Below are 24070 nucleotides of genomic sequence, written 5' to 3'. Positions count from 1 at the left end.
CAACTATTTGTGAATCGGGAGCATAATATAATACAAAATTTTGTTGCCATAACTCTATTAAGAACTGAGTTACATATATATTCTGAAGTAAAAAATGCCTATAAGATTCAAAAAACGACGTTGAGAAATGGTTGTGATTCTACCGCAATTTCTCCCATTTTACAAAATATTTTTCATGATCTTCTCATTATGAACCATACTTTTGTCTAATTGTCCAAGAATTAAACTAAAAGAATGCAGTGCTAAATCTTATTAAGTTTCAACATGAGAATCTTATCTTCCCTTAAAAGTATTAGTTAAATTTATAATATTTAAATTGGTTCTAATCTGTGTGAGTGGAACAATCGTATCTTAGTATTTTTCATGGCGAACAAAATTTTGACCGTTTACAATTGTACACCGGGAGACCACTGTTATACTGGGTGGAAACCCAATTTTGTGCTTCTTTATATAATTAATAGTATGTTTAGAGTCACCGATCATTACATCAGTGCGCTCGATATTTTAAAGTGAAATGACAAAGTGTCGCCTAGAGCCAAGTATCCGACACCGAATCAGCCATGGTGGCCTATAAACTTCTACAGTCGACCAGCCCCTTCGAGAACTCACTCCACATAAATGAAGCGATTGTGCCAAGTGCAGACTAAAATCAGACCTGCTTGTACGATTTGAGTAGTATATACTTACTTAATTTCAAAGTTTGGATACTCTAGATACCATAGTATTGACTAAATATCTCATTGAAGTGGCCAAAATTCATTTAATTTACTTAGATCAAATTTTGTTCAAGCAGATCGTTTTCAGGATCTCTCATAGTCAGAGTTTAGCAAACCATTCCAACAAAAATAATGAACTCTGAATTGAACCCATTAAGTTTTCAAATCTTCATTTTGGTATCAGCACTATATATATGTATATATTTTCCCCTAGTTTCATAGAAATTGACACAAATTCTGAAAACAAGTTTCTTCTAATTTTTTATATCGTAAAAATATTTTATTCAATCAAATAATATAGACTAATTTCTAACTACTATTTGAAAGAGTGAGCAATTTTACCAGTTAGCCTAAATCTAGCCGTTAGTACACTGCCATCCGGATCGACAATTGTTTTGACATATTCGCCTCTGTTGGCGTTCACATCAGCCACCGATAAACCAAATTTAGCCAAAAAATCCGCGATAGGACTTTTGGCACTGGCGGAAACGGCCGGTTGTACTGGATGTATGAGTAAAGGATTCAAAGTGGCAGCTACTTCATCGTCCTCAACTTGTGGCTCCAAAGGCTCACGGTCGCGTATCAATGGCCGCGCAGTGGTTGAGGTGGTGATGGTAGCTCCAACAGAGCCAGCAATAAAAGGCGAGAAATCGACGCCAAAATGGCTAGCGCTCTTATGATTACGTGAAGGCGGTATTTCAAATGTTCTACGCCAGTCTCTGGGTAAAAAGAAGGAAGAAGGTTCAGGATTTTGACCATGATTCGTTCGCTTTATGTGATATGTAGTCGTCACGATACGACCATCGGGTTCCGTACGGGTCTTGGTTATTGTTTGACCATCTGCTTTGGCAATGTCTTCCGGTTTTATACCAGCACGTTGTAACATATCCAACATTTTAGGATCTAAATCGGCAGCTGTTGGTATTTGATTACCAGTAATGGTTTTCGTAAGCGTCTGCACTTTGGTTCGTTCGTAGCGGTCCGTATCAGGCACCGAACTCGGTAGTATATTATCAACATGCAATGTTTTAATGGGTCTCTGATCAGCGGCGGCATTTGGAGTGAGTGGTTGTAGAAATTGTTCATGGACCGGCTTGTTGACATTGAGTACAGCTACAGGTGGTAAGTCCTCAATTTTGATAGTTTTTATGGTTCTGGGTGTTGTTGAAGTTGTCAAGCTGGGCACAGCAGACTCTGGTTTGCCCTTTGGGCTGGGATTGTATTGTTCTCTTAGAAAATCGTCTAAATCTGGTAAATTTGGTTCTGCATTGGGTCTAAATTGTTTGTTCGTCGATATTTTTACAGTTTTACGATTCCACTCATTTGGTGCGGTCATTAAGGTTGTACTCGTATAAACTTTATTGCCATCTTTGTCGGTGTTTGTTTTCGTAATAGTGTTTGTTTTCCCAACAGGTGTCGAGGCGGGCTTATCGTACGTATCCAAATCATCTTTATCATCGGCAAAATTGTTAAATACTGGCAATCCTGGTGGATTGAAAGGATCGTCTTCATCGGGTGCCGGCCATGCTGGCTGTAATCTTGTTGGTTTGTAAACATTTGGCTGCTGCTCTGCTGGTTGTCGTGATTGCGGTGGCGTCGGCACGCGATCGGACGCGGGCCATGCTGGCTCTAAACGTGTTGGTTTGTAAAAACTTGGTTGTTGCTCTGCTGGTTGTGGTGATTGCGGTGGCGTTGGCACATACGGTTGACCTGCGGGAAACGGCTGCAGCGGCGCTTTGAAAACACTTGGCGCGGGTTCATCATAGTCATCGGACCATTCCCAATCATTGAGTTTATTCGGTTGCTCTTTAGCTTGTTTTTCCCGTTGTTGTTTGAAAATATCTTCAAATCGCCGATCCACATCGGCCATATCAATATCTTCCACTATCTTGCATAAGATGCTGCCATCCGATTCCAGCGTGTATGTGCTCGTCTGCTTATGTCCATTTTCGAAGGTTGTACGCTTCACGGGATGTCGCGTATTTAGCAGCTGGCGCACAGCGAGTATATCCAGTTGTTTTGCTTGCCTGGCTTGCTCCAATAGTTGCTCAGGGCTGGCATTGTCACCACCAATTTGTATGGTCCTCGAATGAGGCTTTATGTGCAGTGTTACACCTTGTCGCGTGAATGTTTGGTAGCCATCGGCATCCACATTGTCACTTGTGCTGTGATCTGCTGGGTCTTCTGATCTCGTACCGTGTCTTGTAGTACCGGCAGCAACTAACTGGAAAGTGTTTATGCGGTTTTTGAATAAATTTAAACACTCAGCAATTTAATTCTTATAAATGTTTCTTCTTCCACTCCTTCCACATTACCTGTATCAGCAGCAAAGCCCAAATTATTTGAATACTCTTAGTTTTGCTCCACATCTCTATTGTGCTCACAACGAGCTCTAAACTGAAACTGTTCAATTCGCATCATAGATGTTGCAAAATACCCACTAGTAAATAGATTTGTTTACATTATATTTTAGCTAATTATAAACTGAAAGTTGCTATTCACTCATTATGGTTTATTCAGAAATGCGATAAGGTATTTACACATAAACCGTTATTCGTTTGAACCGTGGGTTATCACGTCTTGCGACCAACTAATCACTTCACTTTAGTAGCGGCATAGCTTAGATGTAAGACAGCTAGGGGGTGTGGGGCGTTAAGCATCGCTCTAGTTTTTGCAAAAGCTTTGGAAGCTTCTGGCTTGAACTGGACAATTTTACTAAAGCAACAATTGTGAGTTTTTCCAAAAAATATTTTATTATTTTCTTGTTTGCACTTCAACTCATTGTTTCCTATATGTCAATTCTAAAGATTTGGCAATTTTTCGACACCATATTTGCCTTTACATTTTAAACTGTTCTTATAAGAAGTTTACCGGATCACTGTCGCTAAATTTATTTTCTGCGTAGGCTTTATTGTGTTCTGAGTAGAGAATCCAGTTCAGAAGAATGCGTTTGATGACAAAACCGTTCGAACCCAATACGACTTTTACCTTGGTTTTCCTTGATTTATTATGTAATACATTATCTTACTGAGACAGCAAGTTCTTCTTTTCTTCAAGATTTCGTTCTACAAATCTTCCAATAACACCATAAAAGAGAGTCTATGTGATGATGAATTTTGGTTGGAATACTTTGATCTCAGCTGGCTGCCTCATCAATCTTTTCCTCCCTTTGTTGAGGTTGAAGTTCGAACTAAGTTCCATATATTAACAAAAGGCAAATAGCAAAAAGAGCATTGAGTTGAGCTTGAAAATTCATAAAACAATTCCAAAGAGTCCAGTTAGAGGACCAATCCAAACCCCTTTGCAAAAATCTAGAGCAATTCCATATAAAGAATTATATTAGAATCCTAAGTAAGTAACGGCTTTCTGGATCCAATTTTGTGTCGTATTACTGACTCGCCACTGTAATTATTAAGTGATACACAAATTGCCGGAAATCATGAATCTATGACTAACAAAAAATCCCCATAAATTTTTTCGCTCTTTGTTTTCATGCTCTTATTTGTTTATTTTCAATTCTGAAAGAAATATTATTTACCATATGAAAACATATATGTAAACTTTTTCGTGTTCCTTCTTCTACCAATGGTTCTTTATCTGCCGTCTATGAGCTCCGAGTTGTTTCTATTACGATTCTGAGAATAAACGATGAATGCTCATTATACAAATCCACTAGTGTAGATCTTAGGCAATCTAGGTTATTTCCAACACTCAGCTTAGTTATGAATTTCATAGAAATCGCACGGGAGAATATTTTCGAAGACTATTGCGAACATTAATGACCTTTTCAAATATGACTTTTGTCTAAACATATGTATTTAATGAGATCTTTATAAATGTCGGAAAATTTATAAATATGTACATTAGGGTGGTCCTTATTTTCCAAAGTATTCCGATGCTCGATCGCACCCCCTAGAAATATGCGAATAGCCCAAAAACTAGTATATACAAAGTTTTGGGTCAATCGAAAAATGTGTAGAGGTTGCGCAAGGAGCTTGAAATCCTGAAAAATTAAGAATTTTTGCCATTTTTATGTCTCCATATTTCAAAGCCACACTATCTGGTTTCCATACCGTAATAAGATCTGCATTTTATTACCTTTCCAAAATTATCACAATCTTAAAAATCGGTCGATTGATGATAGAGTTACAGAAATACAAATATGAAAGTAAATTTAATGTGGTACATTCTCAAGCGTCGCATGCTCATGATATACCGTTATAACGGTTTTAATGTTATTCTTATTATCTTATTACGGTATGGAAGACCAGTAAGGGATAGTGTGACTTTGAAATATGGAAGTCTGAGACATAAAAATGGCAAAAATTCTTATTTTTTCAGGATTTCAAGCTCCTTGCGCAACCTCTACACCTTTTTTGATTCTCCAACTAAGGGCCACCCTAATGTACATATGTATGTATGCCGAGAAAATATTAAATATCATTATTAAATCATTTATTGTAAACGTATACGCCGGCTACTCGCCACTTATCAGTTAAGGTGAATTAGAGGTCAACTAATTATGCGTTTATGGGTGATACAGTGCGTTCTGGCACCGTGTGGTTGGTTGAAGCGAGATTACGAGCTATTTTGTCTGGTATTGCGGAATTAATATGGTTCACAACTTTTATATATATGATTACTACATATTGTCTATATATGTATAGGCGGTAAACGCATCTAAATTGTTGTTGATTAAAAAAAAAACTATTGCTCTAGATTTGTGTATGAGTGAAAGAGAGAGAGAGAGAGAGAAATAGCACAACATAGGTATATTGTTGATAAATATTGGATTCATATACGATTTTTCAGTCTGTCGAATAAAGCCATATAAAAAATAAAAAAAATAAAAATAAAAAAATAATATTAGTAGTTTATTATTAAATAGGTCGATTTTTATCACTAACCGTCGCTGATTTGACATTTTTCTACTCGTTAAACAGTTTAATAATAAAGAGGAGCATGGAGTTATCCAATTCAATAGAAAAGAGAGTTTGTGAATATTACTATATCTAATCTACTTCCTTTATAAAAGCTGTGTGTTCAATTCGCCACTCTCTAAAGCTTGACATTTTTATAATCTCGCAACATTGTTACACTGAGTATTATAGTTTTGTTCACATAACGGTTGTTTGTGTCACCAAGAAATAAAAGAGTTAGATATGGGGTTATATATATAAATGATCAGGATGACGAGTGGAGTTGAAATCCGGATGTCTCTCCGTCCGCCCGTCTGTCCGTGCAAGCGATAACTTGAGTAAAAATTACGATATCTGTATGAAATTTGGAACACATATTCCTTGGCATCCTGAGGAGGTTGCTTTCGAAAATGGGCCAAATGGTCCATTACCACGCCCACAAAATGGCGAAAACCGAAAACCTATACAGTGTCATAACTAAGCCATAAATAAAGTTATGAAAATAAAATTTGGAACATAGGATCGCATTAGGGAGTGGCACATTTGGATGTAATTTTTTTTTTAAAGTGGGCGGGACCCCGCCCCAAAATAGGTTTAGGTATATAACTTGCAAACTAATAAAGCTATATAAACGCAGTCGTTTCTTTTAGCCATTTCCTTATACAGTCCAAAAATGAAAGAAATCGGATAATAACCACACCCACCTCCCATACAATGGTTATGTTGAAAATGACTAAAAGGGCGTTAACTCACTAACGAAAAACGTCAGAAACACGAAATTTTACAGAAGAAATAGCAGAAAGAAGCTGCACATAGATTTTTTTACAAAATGGAAAATGGGCGTGGCATCGCCCACTTATGTGTCAAAAACCATACCTCAGGAACTACTCGACAGATTTCAATGAAATTCGGTATATAATATTTTCTTGACACCCTGATGACACGTGTGAAAAATGGAAGAAATCGGTTAACAACCACAACTACCTACCATATAACTCAATTTTGAATTCCATCTGATTCCTTCACTTTATAAGATACACATGAAGAATCAATGAAGATAGCGAAATAAAAGTTTACATAAATACTGTATATGATCCGTGGAATCACTTGTCGAAATTGTCGAAATCGGACTATAACTTTTCAATGCCCCGGATATTGAATATGAAGAATTCATTGCCTTATGGTAATTTTTCACCGAAAATATCAGTAAATCTCTCAGATATCTTAATTTAATTCAGATGAAATCTTTTTCTTCTTATAGTCTGTCTCTCTATCAGAAATAGTTAAAATCAGGTCATAACTTCCACTAGCTCTCATATAGCTAAGTATAGGTAATATAAAATTAAATGACCGTATAGTCTTCGATATATTGTATCTTGGTGGTGAAAACGATTATGATATACGATTTATGATGATTTTGGATTTATGATGAACTTTATGCCGAATATATGGGTCGAATTGTGTTATCTTTATAAATTAAATTGCGAGAGCATTAAATGTTCGGTTGCACCCGAACTTAGTCTTTCCTTACTTGTTATGCTATCAAATTGTTATATTGTATGAACATGGGAAATGACACAATTGGGAGTTCCCAATTAAGGCATCATTACATAAAATGAAGAAAATTCAAGAATGTGAACTAGTTAAGTGGAAAAGTTAAGAAATGTGCAGTTTATCAAGAGTAAAAAATAAGTAAAAAAGAAAATTTTGAAACAAAAGTTATACTTGAGAAAGCTTAACTATTTTATAAATGATAATAAAAATTGGCTAGTTAATCTGCTCAGGAACGACAATTGAAAAGAAAACATTTTAATTGTGGATTTCACCACTGGTGCTTCAGTGCAGAAGAAAGGTGGTGGTCTTAAAGACTATTTAATTTCGGACTAAAGAGTTTAATACGACGTTTTCAAACCCCATTTCAATTTGACCACTAGCCTGAACGGCCTGGAGCCGCTGCCTAGACAATGGCGGACAAGCGCATAAGAGGTGCTCCATTGTTGCGCTTATACCTTGCTCATGACTTTTCCTGCAATCATCTCGATCCATCAGCCCCATATTGCAGGCGTGTGCCGCAACCAGACAGTGGACGGTATGAATTCCGTTCCGTACCGAGTAGAAATTTCTAGTCTACCGATATATTGCGAGTGGAAGTTCAGCACATTAAAAGTTCAGAAGCAATTTTCCTTTTGGTAATGTTATAGAGTTGATTTTTAAGTGACGAAGATTTTACTATATGAATCATATAATATGATATACAGTGTTGTATTTAGCAAAGTGGCGTAAGCTCACGTTCCAGAAAGTTTGAGATATAGTTCTTAATTTGTATATGTTTCTCATTTCTGTATGTATTGTGCTGATCTATATGCAAGAAATCAATCCATTAGAATTGAAGTAATATAGTAAACACTCCAATGCTATATTCTGCTTTAAAGCACTCCTCATAAAAATATCTATGTATGCGCTACAGAAATGTATTTTGAGCTTGGCGAACTCTTTAATTGATTTATGGTGAATATAAAGACAACTTTAGACACATTCTTTTCACTTCAGGTTTTGCTTGTAGTTAGGTTCTTCTTCTCTCAGTTATGTATATGTGTTAGTCTCTTACTAAGTGAAATATGATTTTACAGAATAGCTTCAGAGATAGACGTCTATATTTTATACTCGGTATATAAATATCTAACATTAAATTTTTAAGTCTTTCTGTGGCATATTTTTTATACTCGTTCTCTATATCACTATAAAGCTCACAATTTACATAAAGCTTTAGCAATTCAGTGCCAATTAAAATATTCGTCTACTACGCATTTACGCTGGGCTCAATAGTCGCATTTTTATTGAATTTTTTTTTACTTTTTTCTGTTGCAGAAACTGCTAATAAAGCTACTGTGCGCTGGCACATCAAACACAAATTTGCTACCGATATAATATATTTTTTTCTAATTTAATAAATTTAAATTGGCAATTTCATATTATTTCAGTTCTTAGTACAGTTACCAAAAGCCGTCAGACACACATTTATTCCACCGGCACTATTTACAAATACATATATATATATTTTTATATACAATATATATTACATATATATATTTACACACACCTGAACTTGTGTTGCGATTAATTTTTTCCGTGACCCACACCCATCATTGCGTTTCTAATGGATATTTCTAAAATTTTTTAACTATTATTTCATAATTTATACCGTTGTGAAAAAAACTGCACCGACTGCTGGCCTTTGACATGCACTAACACACAAACACACGCGTACACACTTCGAAAGACAACTCGATTGAAATGTAATTTCTATTTTATTTGTATATTTTAGGGCGTTCGTTTTGGTTATTGTTTTTTATATAAAATACATTTATTTTTTTCGTAACGACTTTGTTGACGCTTGTGCTTTGTGCCAGTTCGTTTGGTTTTCGGCTTCCAACGACCAACCATACACACGCCGCCTTGCTTCTCGCACTTGCACGCCTAACCCTCGCCTCCACTAGTTGGGGATTTTTTCTGACCTTGTTGTTTTTGTTGTATTTTGGGTTTGATACCCAAAAAATAGAGAGAAATTCACTGCCTTTTCGGAACCCCGCACAAAATGAAGGAAAACGACAATGTAAAACAAAGTTTATTTGGGACCATGGTAACGGCCACAAAACAAAAATTAGAGGAATAAGCTGAATTTTATTTTATATAAAAATCCTTGAAAAACGTAGCAACAAAAACAAGTTAGTGAAATTGCGAATTACAAAAGCTGGCGCGCGCTGGAGGTGGCGCAGGGCATCAAAAGGGATGCAGGAAGTTGACGGGTAGCCAGAAAAGTGTGTGAGTGTGTGTATGTTTAGCGGGGGGCGGTAGCACATATTTAGTTGTATTTGGATCCATATATGCTTGTATGTGTATGTGTGAGGGCCACGTTTTTTTTACACAGCGCCCGCTTGCGTACGGGAGCGGCTGGTTAAAACCGTCAAAGGTATGCTCGACCAAGTTAGTAGACGCCACGTGGGGTAGGGCAGTGAGATAAACTACAAGCGGGGCGAAAAGTTGCATGCGAGAAGACTCGTCGTAGCGCTATGAAGGTCTACCCGGCTACGGTCAGCGCGGAGTTGGTGGTATGTCGGTTACCCGGACGCTATCTTCACAGACATTCGTTCCCTTCATTTTCTACTTTTTCGCAAGTTTTTTTTTTCAGCTCATAATAATTTCCATAAAAATGTGCAAAGGCGCGCCAAAGCAGCGAGCCAAGTGTGCAAACTAAAAAGGGAGCACCAGCAAGCGGTGTAGAAAGGGTTGCGGGGAGGCGAAAAAAGGTCTCAGCAGTTATCATACGCTTTTATCGTCAAGGAAAAGTGGGTATTGGAGCGCGGAGAGAGGGGAGTGCTGTGCGGTGCGGCAAAGGAAATAAGAGGCGTGAGTTCTAAGTATTTTTTGTGTTTTTTTGGTTAGAAGTGGAATAGTATGAGTGCCTTGGAAGGAACTGCGACGCCAGTATGAACATACCCTCTGTGTGTGCTGGGCGTAACGCATCATGGGTAGGTGGAGAGGAGGGATGAGCGTTGCGAAATGAAAAAGGCAGCGCCACTTTGGCTTGGGCTCAGACAGACAGACATTGGGATATGTAACTGTCTGTTATCTCACAAAAAGGATGCCAAGCGCCCGTTGCGGGTGTGAGTAACTTTAGAGGTCGGTGTGTGTGGGTGTGTGAAGTGAAGAAAAAGGATTCAAAAATTTGTTTGTTACCGTTCCATTTTCATTTAATTTTTTTTTTCATAATATTTTTTATGCCGTTTTATATCTTTCGCCAACACCATAGCTGATCCGCAAAAAGGTTGCTTGTGTGAAATACTTGTACTTTGCCAGCAAAGATGCTTTGCTTTGTTGGCGGCGTGTAGCCGCGCTCTAACCTCGCTAGGCAACGCACATTCGTGGCGTTGGTGTGGTGGTGGTATGTACTAACCTCGCATTTTTGTTGTATGTTGGAAAATAAAATAATTAAAAAGGCGTTACAAGCGTTGGTGGTGGAGCGCCACAAAATTGAAATTCATTAGAATATGAGATTAACAACCTGCAATTGTTGGTGTTGGTTTGAGCACTGAAGACACAGTGTACGTCTGAGTTGCTACTCTTGGTATACAAAAAAAAATGTTTTTGTTGTAAGGAAGTTTCATATTAACGGCAGATATCGCAGGTTTATATTATTACTGAGTACTAGGAAGCTTCGGTGTACAGCTGTTCCCCGAAAACATGATCGTCATTGGCAAACCCATGCATTGTCTGTACAATGATATAGACAAATGTATGATGGAGAGAATCAAAGCGCGATGGAAGAATTTACCGGGTTGCAATACCGCAAAGGTCATGTGCTAAGCGGTGGATCAGAAATATACAAGTTTCCTACTAGCACTGTGCAGAAAGGACTCTAGAACCGTGGTTAGCTTACTTACTGGTCAGAGTCTAGTAGCACGCCTATAAGATGAGACTTTCAGATCGGAAGAAATGCAGGAAATGTCAAGAGCAAAGCACCAAAGAAACAGTAGAGCATCTCGTTTGTCCTGCACTATCAAGACAACGCTTCAGGTATCTAGGGTCCACACAGTATGATAAGTTGGAGGAGATATCATTACTGACGCTTCATCATCTCTTAAAATTCACAAATTCACGTCAAGTGCTAGCATCCTATCAGATCACAGTCTACTCAGGGCATACTTGACGGGACTCCATTTGGTATCGCTAACGACCATTACTTGTCTATGCGGAGCCACAGTCTTTTGGCCCACCAGACTGTCCTAACCTAAACTAATTAGGAAGATCTTTCTCTCTCATTTCTTTCTCTTTCTCCTTTTTCAGTACTTGGATTCTTTTTCTCTCTCTAACTACTTGATCGAAATGAATACACTGCCTTTTTACTGGTGAGTTTCTTTCGAATTGCGTCGATTAATGCATTTGGTACATAATATGGAATTTGAAAACTTGGAGCAATTTCTTGAAATTCCTCACCCTCAGCGCTATTCTGCTTATCAGGGGTAAGTGGATTGTGGTAATCTCTGCCATAGGACAGAGTTCCCTCTTTACTGAGAGTTGAGAACAAAATCTGTCTACCATCTAGACTTTCCTAAAATAAAATGTGTATAGTTGGGGTTAGATCTGAGATGTTGCTTTAAGCATGCACCTTTTTAAACCTTTGAATCCACTCTCAGTGTTTCTAACTGACCGAGCATCTTGACTTCAAAATTAAAAACTCTAAATAAATAGTAGTAAATATTAACAAATAATAAACACTCAGTTATGAAGCACACTTCGAATTAACTTTCGACACTAAATGAAGTTACATGTCTCATAGTTAGGTGTGTTCCCCCACACCCACTCTCTCACATAGTGTACGACCTGCCTATCGCATAAAACTACTTAAACGTTGCCGCCGTCGCTGCAGCCGCTAATTGAAATGGCCGCAAATAACAATGGTTGCAGCAGTAGATTGTGAGAAAAAACGTGCTTGCAACAATCTGCCGCATGCGTGTGAGGGGGAAGAGAAGAGTAACAAAATAGCCAAACAAAAGCGGAGTGTGGTGGAGGAGATGACTGTTGAACGATAAAAAAACCACACAACTTGGCAGAGCAATCAAACTAAAAGCCACAACTATGCGCCAGTGCGTCAAACGCAAGGGGCGGAGCATACTTGCATATGCAGGCAGAAAAACTTTCTACGGTACATACATACAGATATACAGGGTTTCATATGTGCTGTTGTATGTTTGCGGGGTTGTCAGTTAGAATGCAATTTAACTGCAATAAAGTCGTGCCACTGAGGCGTCATACATACGTCGTGGCAAATCATGTTAAGGATGAAAGCTCGGCTTTGGTGGCAGAAGCGACGGGATGAACGTGCGGCTATAAAGGCGCGCTTTTGTCAAGTCGTTGTCAGCTTTACTTCTTGTAGGCATGTTCTTTTGTTCACTTAAGCGATTTGAAATGTTATTTTTGGTTTCCAAGTTGAGTTTAATGAGAAGCTTCTGACTTCTGAAACCGTTTCTTTCATCACTTTCCGAGCCATAAGATAACTTAATTGTTCACGGAATGTCTTTCATCGGATATTTGTCGTTGGGAAATGACTCTAAAATGTTCTATAAATACCTCTCCTCTTACACGTCCCGATCTCTACTTTGGATATATTCATTGAGCTTATTAATAGAGAGGCCTTTAGTTTTCAGTATATACAGCGCTTTTAGTTTTAGTCTTCTTATTAAAATTTAATTCTCTTTACATCCGGAAAATAAAATACTAATTTTATCTTCCATAATATTGATATTTTGGTGTCTCATCCTCCGCTTAAACTACATAGCTATCTATGTTTCGCAGGGCTGAAAAATCTCCGAATTATAAATTGTGCATGATGTACATTTAGTCCCAAGAGGGACTAGAGAGAAGATTCGTTTTGCCAAACTATTAAAGATTTCTATAAACGGCCAAACTTCTTGAAATTATTTCCAGGAACTCAGTCTATCTTCATGCATTTGAACAAGTTCTGTATGCTCCTATAAGGACCTCTATGTTCGACTAATTTTTTACCTTGGAAGTCATTAAGAGATCGCGTGTCTCTTCATTATCATACAAAGTCTCGTCATCTCGTTCTTTCATGTTCTCTACATCTTATATTATACAGTATCTTCCGTAGACTGTTTCCGGAAGTTTGCTTGTGAAATCCCAACTTTCCGAGTTCAAAGATACCTTCATCCCAACCCTAACTTTAAAACTATGAAATACGATGTTCGCGTCGAGACTTCCTGGACGCTTAAGTACATTGCGCATACTCGGAGAACCTATTATTAGTGTATTTTCCTATATTAATTTTCTACCACTTGTCATGACTGAGGACTCAGCTTACGATTTCCAATTACTTTTTTATGTCCACAAGTTTTGAGGCAAATACCGTATAACAAATTGGTTATCCTTTCAGAAGCATATTACGTCCACGTAGGTGGTGCACACCTTCATTAATTTTGAAGCCGCTAGAATTTCGACAGCGGATACCAAAAGTTCGGAGAGTAGCGAGTAAACAAGCCAAGTGACCAAAATGTAGGTATGAGGGAAGCTTGTTGGAATTGATAAAAGCAAAAGACCGCAAGGTACGCTCCCACACTAATATATACTCGACAAATACTCGTTAAAGGGTTAAACAATTTTTCCGTACGTACAAATGCTGATAACTATGTGCGCTTTTGAGCCAAATTAAAAGTTTGCTGTTAGACAATCCAGCACGCCGGGTGAGTGTGAGTTCGCAGGGTTACGACAATCGTGCCGTGCCGGGCCGTCTTTCAGTCGTCGAAGCTTTCGGGTTGCTAGTAAGTAAGGCGCTGTGCTGCATAAACCCTTCCCAACTAACTACCGCCAGCACTACCTTGGCACTAATGCTTATGCGCTACATTGTCAGCGCCATGGCGTTGTTGCGGGTGTGCGCGCTCGTTTCGAACCCTCAGCACAATGAGTCGGGTAGCTGGCAAAAAGGACAAAGTTTTTATTTCTTCGCATTTTTTTTCCACATTTTTCGCAACTATGTATTTTTCTCATTATTATAACGGTCGAGCTTGTGTGCCAAAAGGAGTGAAAGCGGGTGTGAGTAGCGTGCGGATGATGGTTGAGGGGTGCAGCAATGGGAAAAAGGTACAATTTTGTAACCGCCTCTTCTCAAACAGCGTTTGCCCCTGCCGCTAGCGCGCATACTGAGTACTTAGTCTGCTTCCAACGAACTTTTTTTACTGCTCTGCATTCTATAATGGGGTACCATTTACTTTGGCCAGCAAAACCGTTTTATGCACAGTTGTTTTTTACTTTTTAATGGACACTGCCAAAGATAACTAGAATATCCACGTTCTTCTACAACGCCACCACGGAGCTTAGCCAGCGCGCGTGGGTAGCGAGCGGCGGAAAGCCAAGTACATATAGAGTACAATTGCTGCCGTCGATTGAAGGATCTGCTGTTAGGGACGAATAACTGTGAGCAGCAGTAGCTGTCGGTGGACAGCTGCAAGTGCGGGAAGGGAGTGCGGAGAAAATCATTCTGATGTCAGGATATTGCAAGGCAGCTAGTCGGCGTTTGGCATGCCAACGTAAGCGTCGGGGTACTCCCCTGGCAGCCAACGGAAGTGGCAGTAAAAAATTCAGCAATTTTTCCGCAAACGACAGAGAAATAAAAAGTATAAAACGGGGAAAGAAGCTTAGAAGGAAAGCAAGATGCAGAACATTAAAAATTGGTAGTAACTTTACATTACAAAATTACAACAACAAGGCATTAAGCTTTGCAGCAGCAGTGTGCGGTAGTAAGAGCGCGGCGAATTAAAGACAGCCGGCTTCGAAGATGTTTTGACATAATGCAGGGGGTATGCATCAGCGTGTAAGACGGTTCTGGCATACCTTTACGCTCCGAAAATAAGTCATAAAGAAGAGCCGTAAAAGTTCCTGCGAAACAATTAGTACCTGAGCGACTGGCGGCTTAAATTGTATGGGTTGGTTGGGGTAGCAGACTATGAGTGTCTAAGCCCAAATACCCTTTCCGCTGAAAGTTCCGTGAAAAAAAAAAGAAATTGTAAATGTGCGCCCCCATCTCGTAACTTTTGTGGAATTCATCGCAGTTTCTCGTATTTCTCTTGTTTACGTTTCTATTTTGCATTACTGCTGCGACGATCGCATTTCACTTTCTCGCTGTGATTTCTCATTAATTTTTCGTCTGCTAGTTGCTTGTTTTGCCAGGATATTGGCCAAATGGCAGTTCCATGGCTTTACTCCCTCATTTTATTTGCGACGTTCTGTTGTTAATGTGTTGTTGTAGTGCATGAGTCCTTTGGTTAAATCATAATCATAATTATTTTCGTACTTTAGTGCGAATTGTAATTTTAGTGTCTGAACATTCATCAGTCATTATTGTTGCAATTGAAATAGCAGCAAGGAATAGAGGGAATTGTGGAGTGAGGGATGTTGTAGAAGGACCAATTAAATTAGATGGAAATAAAATTCTTGCACGAAATGGCACACTACATATATGATCTAGATGTTATCGATTATCAAACATTTTCGATAAATAATCGATAAACCGATGTACATATATCGAAATAAACTTTTTAACATGCTAAGAATTGCATTGGCTCTTGTATAGCAATTCCTCATCCACAACATAAAATAACTAATCGATATTTTTTTAATATAAAAGAAAATAAATCGATTTATTTAAATGCCATGTTTGTTTGATGCATTTTGCATTTGTCTATTTGAATATCTTTCTAATAGAATGTTCACGGAATTAGTAGACCTCTTCACTCTAGTATAAATATCTTTAAATAAGATCTAATATCAATAAAATATTGATTTCGTTGTGTTAATTCTTTTCGTTTTTGTTTATTTTATAATTAATCGATAGCCACACTCTTCTTTTTCGATGCATATGACCATTTATATTCATAGAAAAATTTTTGGTTATCGGTTTTTATTCTGAAAGTTCGATAACAATCGATTATTAATTTTTGTCTTTCTATTTTAATTTAAAAAATAACAATAAATATAGAAACATAAATATTTGCGTATTGATTTTTATTCTATGATTTCGATAACAATCGATTAATAATTTTTGATTTTTTATATTAATTTTCATAAAAAATATCTCTCCTTATAAACTTGTGTGTGAACCGTGTTCTAGTTTTCAACTGGGATATTGAGGTAGAAAATCGATAAATCTGAAAAGGCTATTGCCACATCAAGCGCGACATTTCACGAAAAATAATTTAAATATTTATTTACATCAAAATACTTATATGTATTATATGAGCTTCTTCTTTATCTTTCTGGGTCAAACTCTTCTCATAAGCCCAATAATTTATTTTTTCAGTTGGAATCTTTTTTTCTAAAAAGTACTTACATCAAATGACTGGTTTTCGGGGTTATGTGAGATTTTTATGTAAATATGTATGTATATTAAATTCTTTTTTTTTGGAAAAATACAAAACAACTCGAAATCATCAAACACGTTGCAATAATGCACTCAGGCATAAGTATGGTATATCCGCTAGTATTTGGTAACACTCAATAATCCACTGTGTATTAACAATCAACGAAATCAATACAAATAATAACAAAATATCCACATTAATCCGAATCAAAAACAGAACAACATGCAAAGAGAAACAGTTTTGAAAGAAAAAAACATGTACATAGATATATGTAAGTGTTCAGATGAGAATTATTGGATTAGATAACTTCAATACATGCCATACTGTTCGCAGACTGAGTTCAAATACAGGAAGAGGAAGAAAAAAATGAAGGGACTGAAAAAATTCCGTAAAGTATAAAGTGATACAGTGAAATATGCTAAATACTTCCAAAATTTGCTTATTTGTTGCCTACATTTTGGCGATATGTTAACAATACACCAATTCTGTGGCCTACATTTTGGCGCCATTACAATGAGGCCTACTAAGGGTCATAAAAAATAGTACGAGGAAGAAGTACAATAAAACTATCAAAAATTAACTCTCTTAAATGAAGATCTTCACTTAAAAACAATTAGTAATCCATGTTCATTCGTACAAATACGGCTTGTATTAACCAAGCTTGGGTAAATATGTACTAAAGAATATTTAAGATAAGTATAATTACGTATTTATGTGGAGCAAACAGAACAGCTGACTCATTTCGCCAGCTGATGGCAAGCAAAATCACAACAACACAAATACTTACATAGCATATAAGTATCAAGAAATGTATAACTGTAAAAAATCCAAACAGAGCAAATTCATATATATTATTTATGTATGTACATGAAAATAAATAATGAGCAATAAAATGCAAAGAACGCATGACAAAGCCATCAGCAAAGCAACAGCAGCAAAAAAATTACAAAGAATCAGCCAAACCTGTTACGCCGCGGAAACAGCTGATTGAAGATTGACAAAACTAATAATAATAAAAACGGCGAAATATGTATGCAACCCACATAAGAGTACACATAATACTAAAAGAAGCAATAAACTGAACGAACAACAGTACATACATACACACAACAACAAAAGCAAAAACATAAAATAAAATAAAAACTAAAAAGTCTGAACACAAGTAAATTTGCATCTTCGTGTGGCAATCACGAATTTCACGCTTTATTTAGTCGCTTTTGAATGCCAGCGCGCAGCAACAATAACAACAACAGCGTCGATATAAGCCAAACAAGGCAAAACAAAACAAAGTGGCAACTAAAAAACGAAAAATATAACGGTTGTAGTATGTATGACAGCAACGCGCTAATAAAAAGCATAAAAATCCTGCGCAGCAATGACATCAGCGAGTGGAATGGCACAAATAAAATAATAATAAACACAAAACAATGAGCGGAGAGTTGAAGAGAGAAGAAATCGCAAAAAAAGACAAAAAAATCATAAACAAATAACTGAAGTTTGTTTACATGCCGCGCGCCGGCGACTTTTCAGGCAACATGCCGTCGAAAGTCGTCGCAAATGCCGAGCGCTTCGCTGTTGTTGCTTTGCACATCGTACACTTTGCGCGCCAACTTTGTCGTGTGTGGAAGACGATGGGCGCCACGACGCTGCGGACGCAAGAAACGAAAGCCAAACGCTTCGCCAATGTGCCGTCGTGCAAGGACGACTTTCTTGCCGAACACGACGTCGACAAGTTGAGAGCATGTCGCTCGTCAACGGACGACGAGTCACTTGTGAGCGCTTACGGAGCGAGCGTGCGCTTGTATATATCTATTTATGTGGGTGCGCTCAGTGGGCGTTTGCGCCCTACGCGCCCCGTGGTTTGTGAATGGAGTCGTAAAAGTGTCGTACATATGCTTGTGTAACTAGCTATTTTCCTACTTCACACGCTGTTTCGTAAATTGAATGAGCGTTTTGTGTTCGTTTAACTTTTTTTGAAAATCTTTTATTCCTTTTAAGTCTTTTATACTTTTATTTTTGATGCGTATTTTGTTGTTGCTTTTTTTGGAGTTTACTCCTTCCATGTTTTTGTTTTTGTTGTCTGCACCACATTGGCATTTTCAGGTGTTGGTTGTTTTGCATTATTTTAGCCGAAAAGTAGGCAATGGAAATTGAGAGTCACATAAATATATATGTATATCTACATAGCTTTAAGTAAAAGGTAAGGGCTCAATCATATAAGAGCAGATGAGGAAGGCTTCTAGAATATGTAACAATAAAAATCGCCAATTTATAAATAAATAAATCATAGGTTCTTGGTTCACTCACCAACTGCAGAACTTCAAATAACTAACTTTATAATGAAAGTTTTTACTAATGAACCTAACAAATGAAAGCTTTCTGTGAAGAAGAAACAAATTTTGTATTCAAAGAGACACTTAATATATTTCAGAAGTCAGTACATTCATTTTTTGTGGAGTAATAAGCTTTAAAATTATAAAATCCTTACACAGAGTGAAATTCATGTGGCGGTGAAAGCTTTTACAGATTGGACGAATTAACGATTTGATTTTAGTAAAGCGAAAGAAATCATAAAACACTTGTTTCCTAATTTCAAATATTGAAAAACTGTTGAATTTTAGTGAAAGCTTCCAATATATTCCAATGAAAGCTCCTTTGGTAAGCTTTCACTTAAAAAATAGATTCAGAAAACCCTTCGCCGAAAAGTCGGTATACAATCGACACGAAATTCCATATTAGCTATATAGCAAAAGCTCTACTGGCGATACTTTTCCTCTATACAATTTTAATTATATCATATACAGTTATTAATTCACTGCCTCTGTTTTGTGAATACGATGAAAGAATTTTTGCAACATTGACTATATACCAAAGTGGTGCAAACCGAAAACAAAAGTAGTCAAAATGTTCCTTTCATGTGAAATATAAAAGAAATCATAAAAAAGCCCCCCTTTTCAGTAAAGAGAAAACTTCATATTTATATGAAATTGCCGAAAAGTGGCGAAAAATTGTAAACAAAGCTGTTGAAAATAGCAACAGTGTGTGTAACAGTATTGGAGACTACCTGAGCACCATGAATAGCATAGGTAGCATCACGTATACGGTGCCCCACTCGTTAGCATTTGTCGGCCTTTTGACGAATATGTGAAGTGGTTTTGGAGGTGCGATTAAGTGCTCGACACTTTCAGAGACAATGAAAGATGAACGAACAAAGCCGCATTGTCGAAAAATGAATTATTTTTGGAAGTTCTGTGAAGTTTACGTAGAATTGTTTTGGTTGAAGGGAAGCGAAGTGCTATAATTAAGGAATAAAGAGTATTTGAATAACAGAGAAATTAGTTCGGATAATGGTTAAGGCAGAAAAAATAATAATTTTGGAATTAACATTTTTTTAAATAAAATTATTTTTTATTAATTAATTATAAAATGTAGTATTTCTTTGAAAAAATCCGGGAATATATTGATTGTTTGGAAAAAATACTTAGTAAATATTCATACTCCATATGTGTGTACCTATATACATATCTACATAAATACTCTCATCACCTGATATCAAGTCAAAATAAACCAACAACAACCACTGTAATCATAAGCTGATGAAACTTTGTTAGTTCACAAACCACCCTCCCCCTCATAGTTCACCTATAAAGTGCTACCAGTTCAACAGGTGTCCGATATGCGCGCAATTTATGACCAAGATACAAGTCGATGCTATATTTGGATACATATCTACCTAGGTATATGCATAAATAAGTCGCGTGTAGCACACATACACACGCACAAAGTTTGTTAGAAACACTTACAAGTTGTTAGTTTAGCTCCTGTTGTTGCTGCTGTTATATGAGTCATGTTGCATGCCACTGATTTGCATTTGGCGAAACATCGCTCACTGTTGGCGAGTGTTGAATTGGCACTGAGTTGGGTGGCTTGTTTTCATAACTAATAAATGACATAGTGAATTTCACTGAAGCTTTCACTATTTTGGGTGGCTTTCGTGGTGTCTGTTGAGCTTAAGAGCTAAATAAAAATTTCATTAATTGATAATGATATACTCATCGGTAGTATTTTTTTTAATTGATGCGAAATTAAGTTATGCCGGATTGATTTATAGTCGTTCATATTGAAAAGAACTCGGTATAAAGCCCATCACAAACTGGCGAAATCGTATATATTTTATTAAAAAAAAAAAAATTTATATTTACAAAATTTATTTTAAAATTATTTCTTTAAAAATCTGGAATTTAAATGAAATTTTTTTTAGCAATTTATAAGATTATTAAAAAATTCTTTAATTTTTGTAAACAATTTAGCTAAAATAAATGTTTCTATGCAACTTAAAATAATTTTCCATAATTCCTTTAGATATTAATTTACTTTTACAATTTTTTTTTTTAATATTAATTAGTACATATATATTTTTTAACAATATTTATACAAATTACCAATATTTTAACAAATTACTTAAATATTTTATATGTAAAATACCATTTGGTTTTTCTTTCAAAAATAAAAGTGAAAATAAATTTTGATCACAATTCTTTAGCCTATTTATTTAAAATTAAAAAAAAATAATAATTTTAGAATTTTCGAAAATATTTTTTCAAAAGCTTCTCTCTAATCTTTTTATTTTCAAAACATACAATGTTTTGATTGTAAAGAAGAAAATATTTACCTTTCTGCTAAAATGTATGCCAAACAATTTGAAATCTAGATTTCGTTGCATTTTCACGGTCAAAGTAATATAAAATAATTGTAAAATCGTGAATATTTTCGAAATTAACTGTTCAATGATTTTTATGCAAAAACACATGCAAAAAAAAATTAACAGCCTAAAGGTATGCAATAAAGTTTTGAAATATCATATGCTACTTACTTTCACCATTCAGCCTACAAGTATGCTAACATTTTTTTAAACCTGTATGTTATAGAGGCAAACCGCACTTAACAGTGTCCTCAACACCACTATAATTGTACAACAACAACCCCCTACAACACTCGAAACACCACTTCAAACCCACAAACAGCGTTGTCCTTGCCGGCGGCGCCTACCGACTTCATCGACTTCGTTTTACCAATTTTTGCTTTCATATTACTTTTATTTGGCAATTTTGTATCTCCTTTTATTTAACACTTTTTTACTTCGATTTATTTGCCAACTTTTTGTGTCTCAATTTCTGCTACATATGTTAAGTAGACAGACGGATTTTCTTTTGTTTTCCAAAAATTTCCTCGCACTTGCATATCGTATCTTGCGTCGTCGTCGTCGTCGTCGCTGCTAGTGTTTCTGCTACGCATTGAATTTCTTTTATTGTCTCGTAATTTTATTTCATTTTGCACTTTTATGCCGTAGATCACGTCAAGGACGTTCGCTTTTTGGCTTTTATTTTCTGGAAAAAAGTGCCAGAGAAGTGCGCATGCGCGTAGTATTTTATTTTATTTTCTGTTTCTCGCTTCCTTCGTGCGTGTGCTGGCCGCCGTCGTTTTCGCTTCGCTTGTAGATGTGCACAGCAGCAACACTTTTATTTTTTTTTCGTCTTCACACTTTTATTTATTTATTTATTCTTTTACACGGTGGTTCTCTCTCTTGCTCGATTGAGGTGTCTTGTGCTCAATTCTTTGTTGTTGTTGTTGGTTTTTTATTATTACTTATTTTTTTGGTTTTATTGTATTTTTTTGGAGTTGCTCTCACGTTTGTTTGGCATATTTTCAGTTTGATTGTTTTGCTTATGATGAGGGAGGGGCTCATATATATTAAGTTGTTGTTGTACATATGTATGTATGCGCATTTAATATGCAAAAATTAAAATAAATAAAGTACTTCATAGACCTCGTGACACATTAAATGTATTGTTAACGTACGCTGCTTCAGAATCGACTTAAGAGGCTTACTCCTCACACTTCCTTTTCTCAAATTCTTACCAGATGTAAATACTATTTGTAGAGCTTTGAGTTGTTGCATCGGAAAAAAAAAGATTTTTGAAAGATTTTTCTTAGTTATAGCTTATTTACCATATATCTTTAGCTCCTTTAGCTCAAGACCTCTTAAAGTCCTATATATATATGTAAGCATATGAAAAGCTATCACATACGATTTGTATTGCCGTGAACGTATTGAGACACTATGTTCTCATTTATTTAGACCGAGTCATTGAGTTCAAATGCTTAGCTGACACAATTATACCGCATTGTCTAACTGAACAACAGTGTAATATACGGGTAGATATAACCAAAAATGTTTTTAAAATGGTGCTCAAACTCACATTCAATATTTTCCATGGAAGAATTAACTTACATAACCTCAAAGGAGTGCTCCAAAAACAATTTATCCAAGTACCGGAACCTTTTCGTTATCTAAACAGTTTACAACCGAATCTTAATGGTCCTAGTCGATTAATGTCAAAGTTTTCCAATTTGAGTAGATTGTTCGAGCAACGGTATATTCAAAAAAAATGTAAGGTCTCGATAACCCTTCCTTAGCACCCGTAGTGTTTTGTAAGAGCTACATATAACCAATAATCCATTTATTGAGGCTTCTAAAAGCTGAAAATAAGAACTGAAAAGCCAGTTTTAACCTGTCAGTCTGTTTAGATCATATGTAGCGCTAAGTCCAGATGGATTTCGCGCTTTATATAAAGATTTCTGTGTACCTCAGAGTGTTAGAGATGAAGCTATATAAATACAGTTTTTAGATCTGTCCAAAATAAAAAATCCCGATATTTCCTTCAGTGTGTAGCGTCTATAAACATACTCTTGAGAAAGTTTTGCTGTAAGCAGTAAGCAAGGGTAGACGATGAGAGAAACCTTGTGACTATCGATTAACCCCAAAAATTCTGCTTGTCGAAAATGCTTTAGGAATTCTCCTAAATACTTCGGTTCACTTCTCAGTAAGAGTAGTAGTATATATCAAAAAAGTTTGCTTTCTTCAACTTCGAAATGTTTACTTCATACAAAGAGATCTCTATCGCAACAACAACAAAAATAGCATTTTCCCCTTAATAAAAATTGAAAAATGTAGTCTTGCCACTATTGGCACATCAAAGAAATGTCTAGTGTGCACTCAATTGATATTGCAAAAGATATGTAAATGGTGAATTCAAAGATGAAATCTTAGTAATTACTTTTAATTTGAGTAAATGTAGAAGACAATTCTTTGATATGCAAATGGGCGTGTAAATATATGCGCTCCAACCAAACCCCAGCTCCTTTGACCTCTAAGAAAATTAAGAAAACTAACTGCAACATCAACAACAAATAGACACACAATGCCGCTTCGACGGATGGGCCAAGTGAGTGTGGTCACTATTTGTCAAGCACTTGAGATATCCTTTTACTAATTTATACGCCATTGACAGCATATCTAACAGGGAGTGTATATATGTATAGACACACACACATACGTATGTGATTTTAATTGTGCTTTTCAGTGTGTGTGTTACTTAATGTTGTTGCACCTTACGGTTCCACTACAAATATATCGCTTGCTTTCGATGAGCAGTTCATTGGT

At 36.4% G+C, this 24070-nt stretch overlaps 1 protein-coding gene across 1 annotated transcript; it reads right to left on the bottom strand.

The window, feature by feature from the left end:
• Nucleotides 1–964: 964 nt before the first annotated feature.
• Nucleotides 965–3175, bottom strand: LOC105212043 (uncharacterized). The gene is made up of 2 exons (XM_011183792.3): nt 3032–3175; nt 965–2940 (listed from the first exon to the last, which is right to left on the bottom strand). Exons 1-2 carry the CDS (start codon nt 3083–3085, stop codon nt 1033–1035), a joined length of 1962 nt encoding a protein of 653 aa, XP_011182094.1. The 5' UTR covers nt 3086–3175; the 3' UTR covers nt 965–1032.
• Nucleotides 3176–24070: the final 20895 nt, after the last annotated feature.

Source organism: Zeugodacus cucurbitae, chromosome 3 (assembly GCF_028554725.1).
Source record: "Zeugodacus cucurbitae isolate PBARC_wt_2022May chromosome 3, idZeuCucr1.2, whole genome shotgun sequence".
Taxonomy (NCBI): Eukaryota; Metazoa; Arthropoda; class Insecta; order Diptera; family Tephritidae; genus Zeugodacus; species Zeugodacus cucurbitae.
Note: the sequence above shows the minus strand (reverse complement) of the source record. Positions and strands in the feature narration are given on the sequence as shown.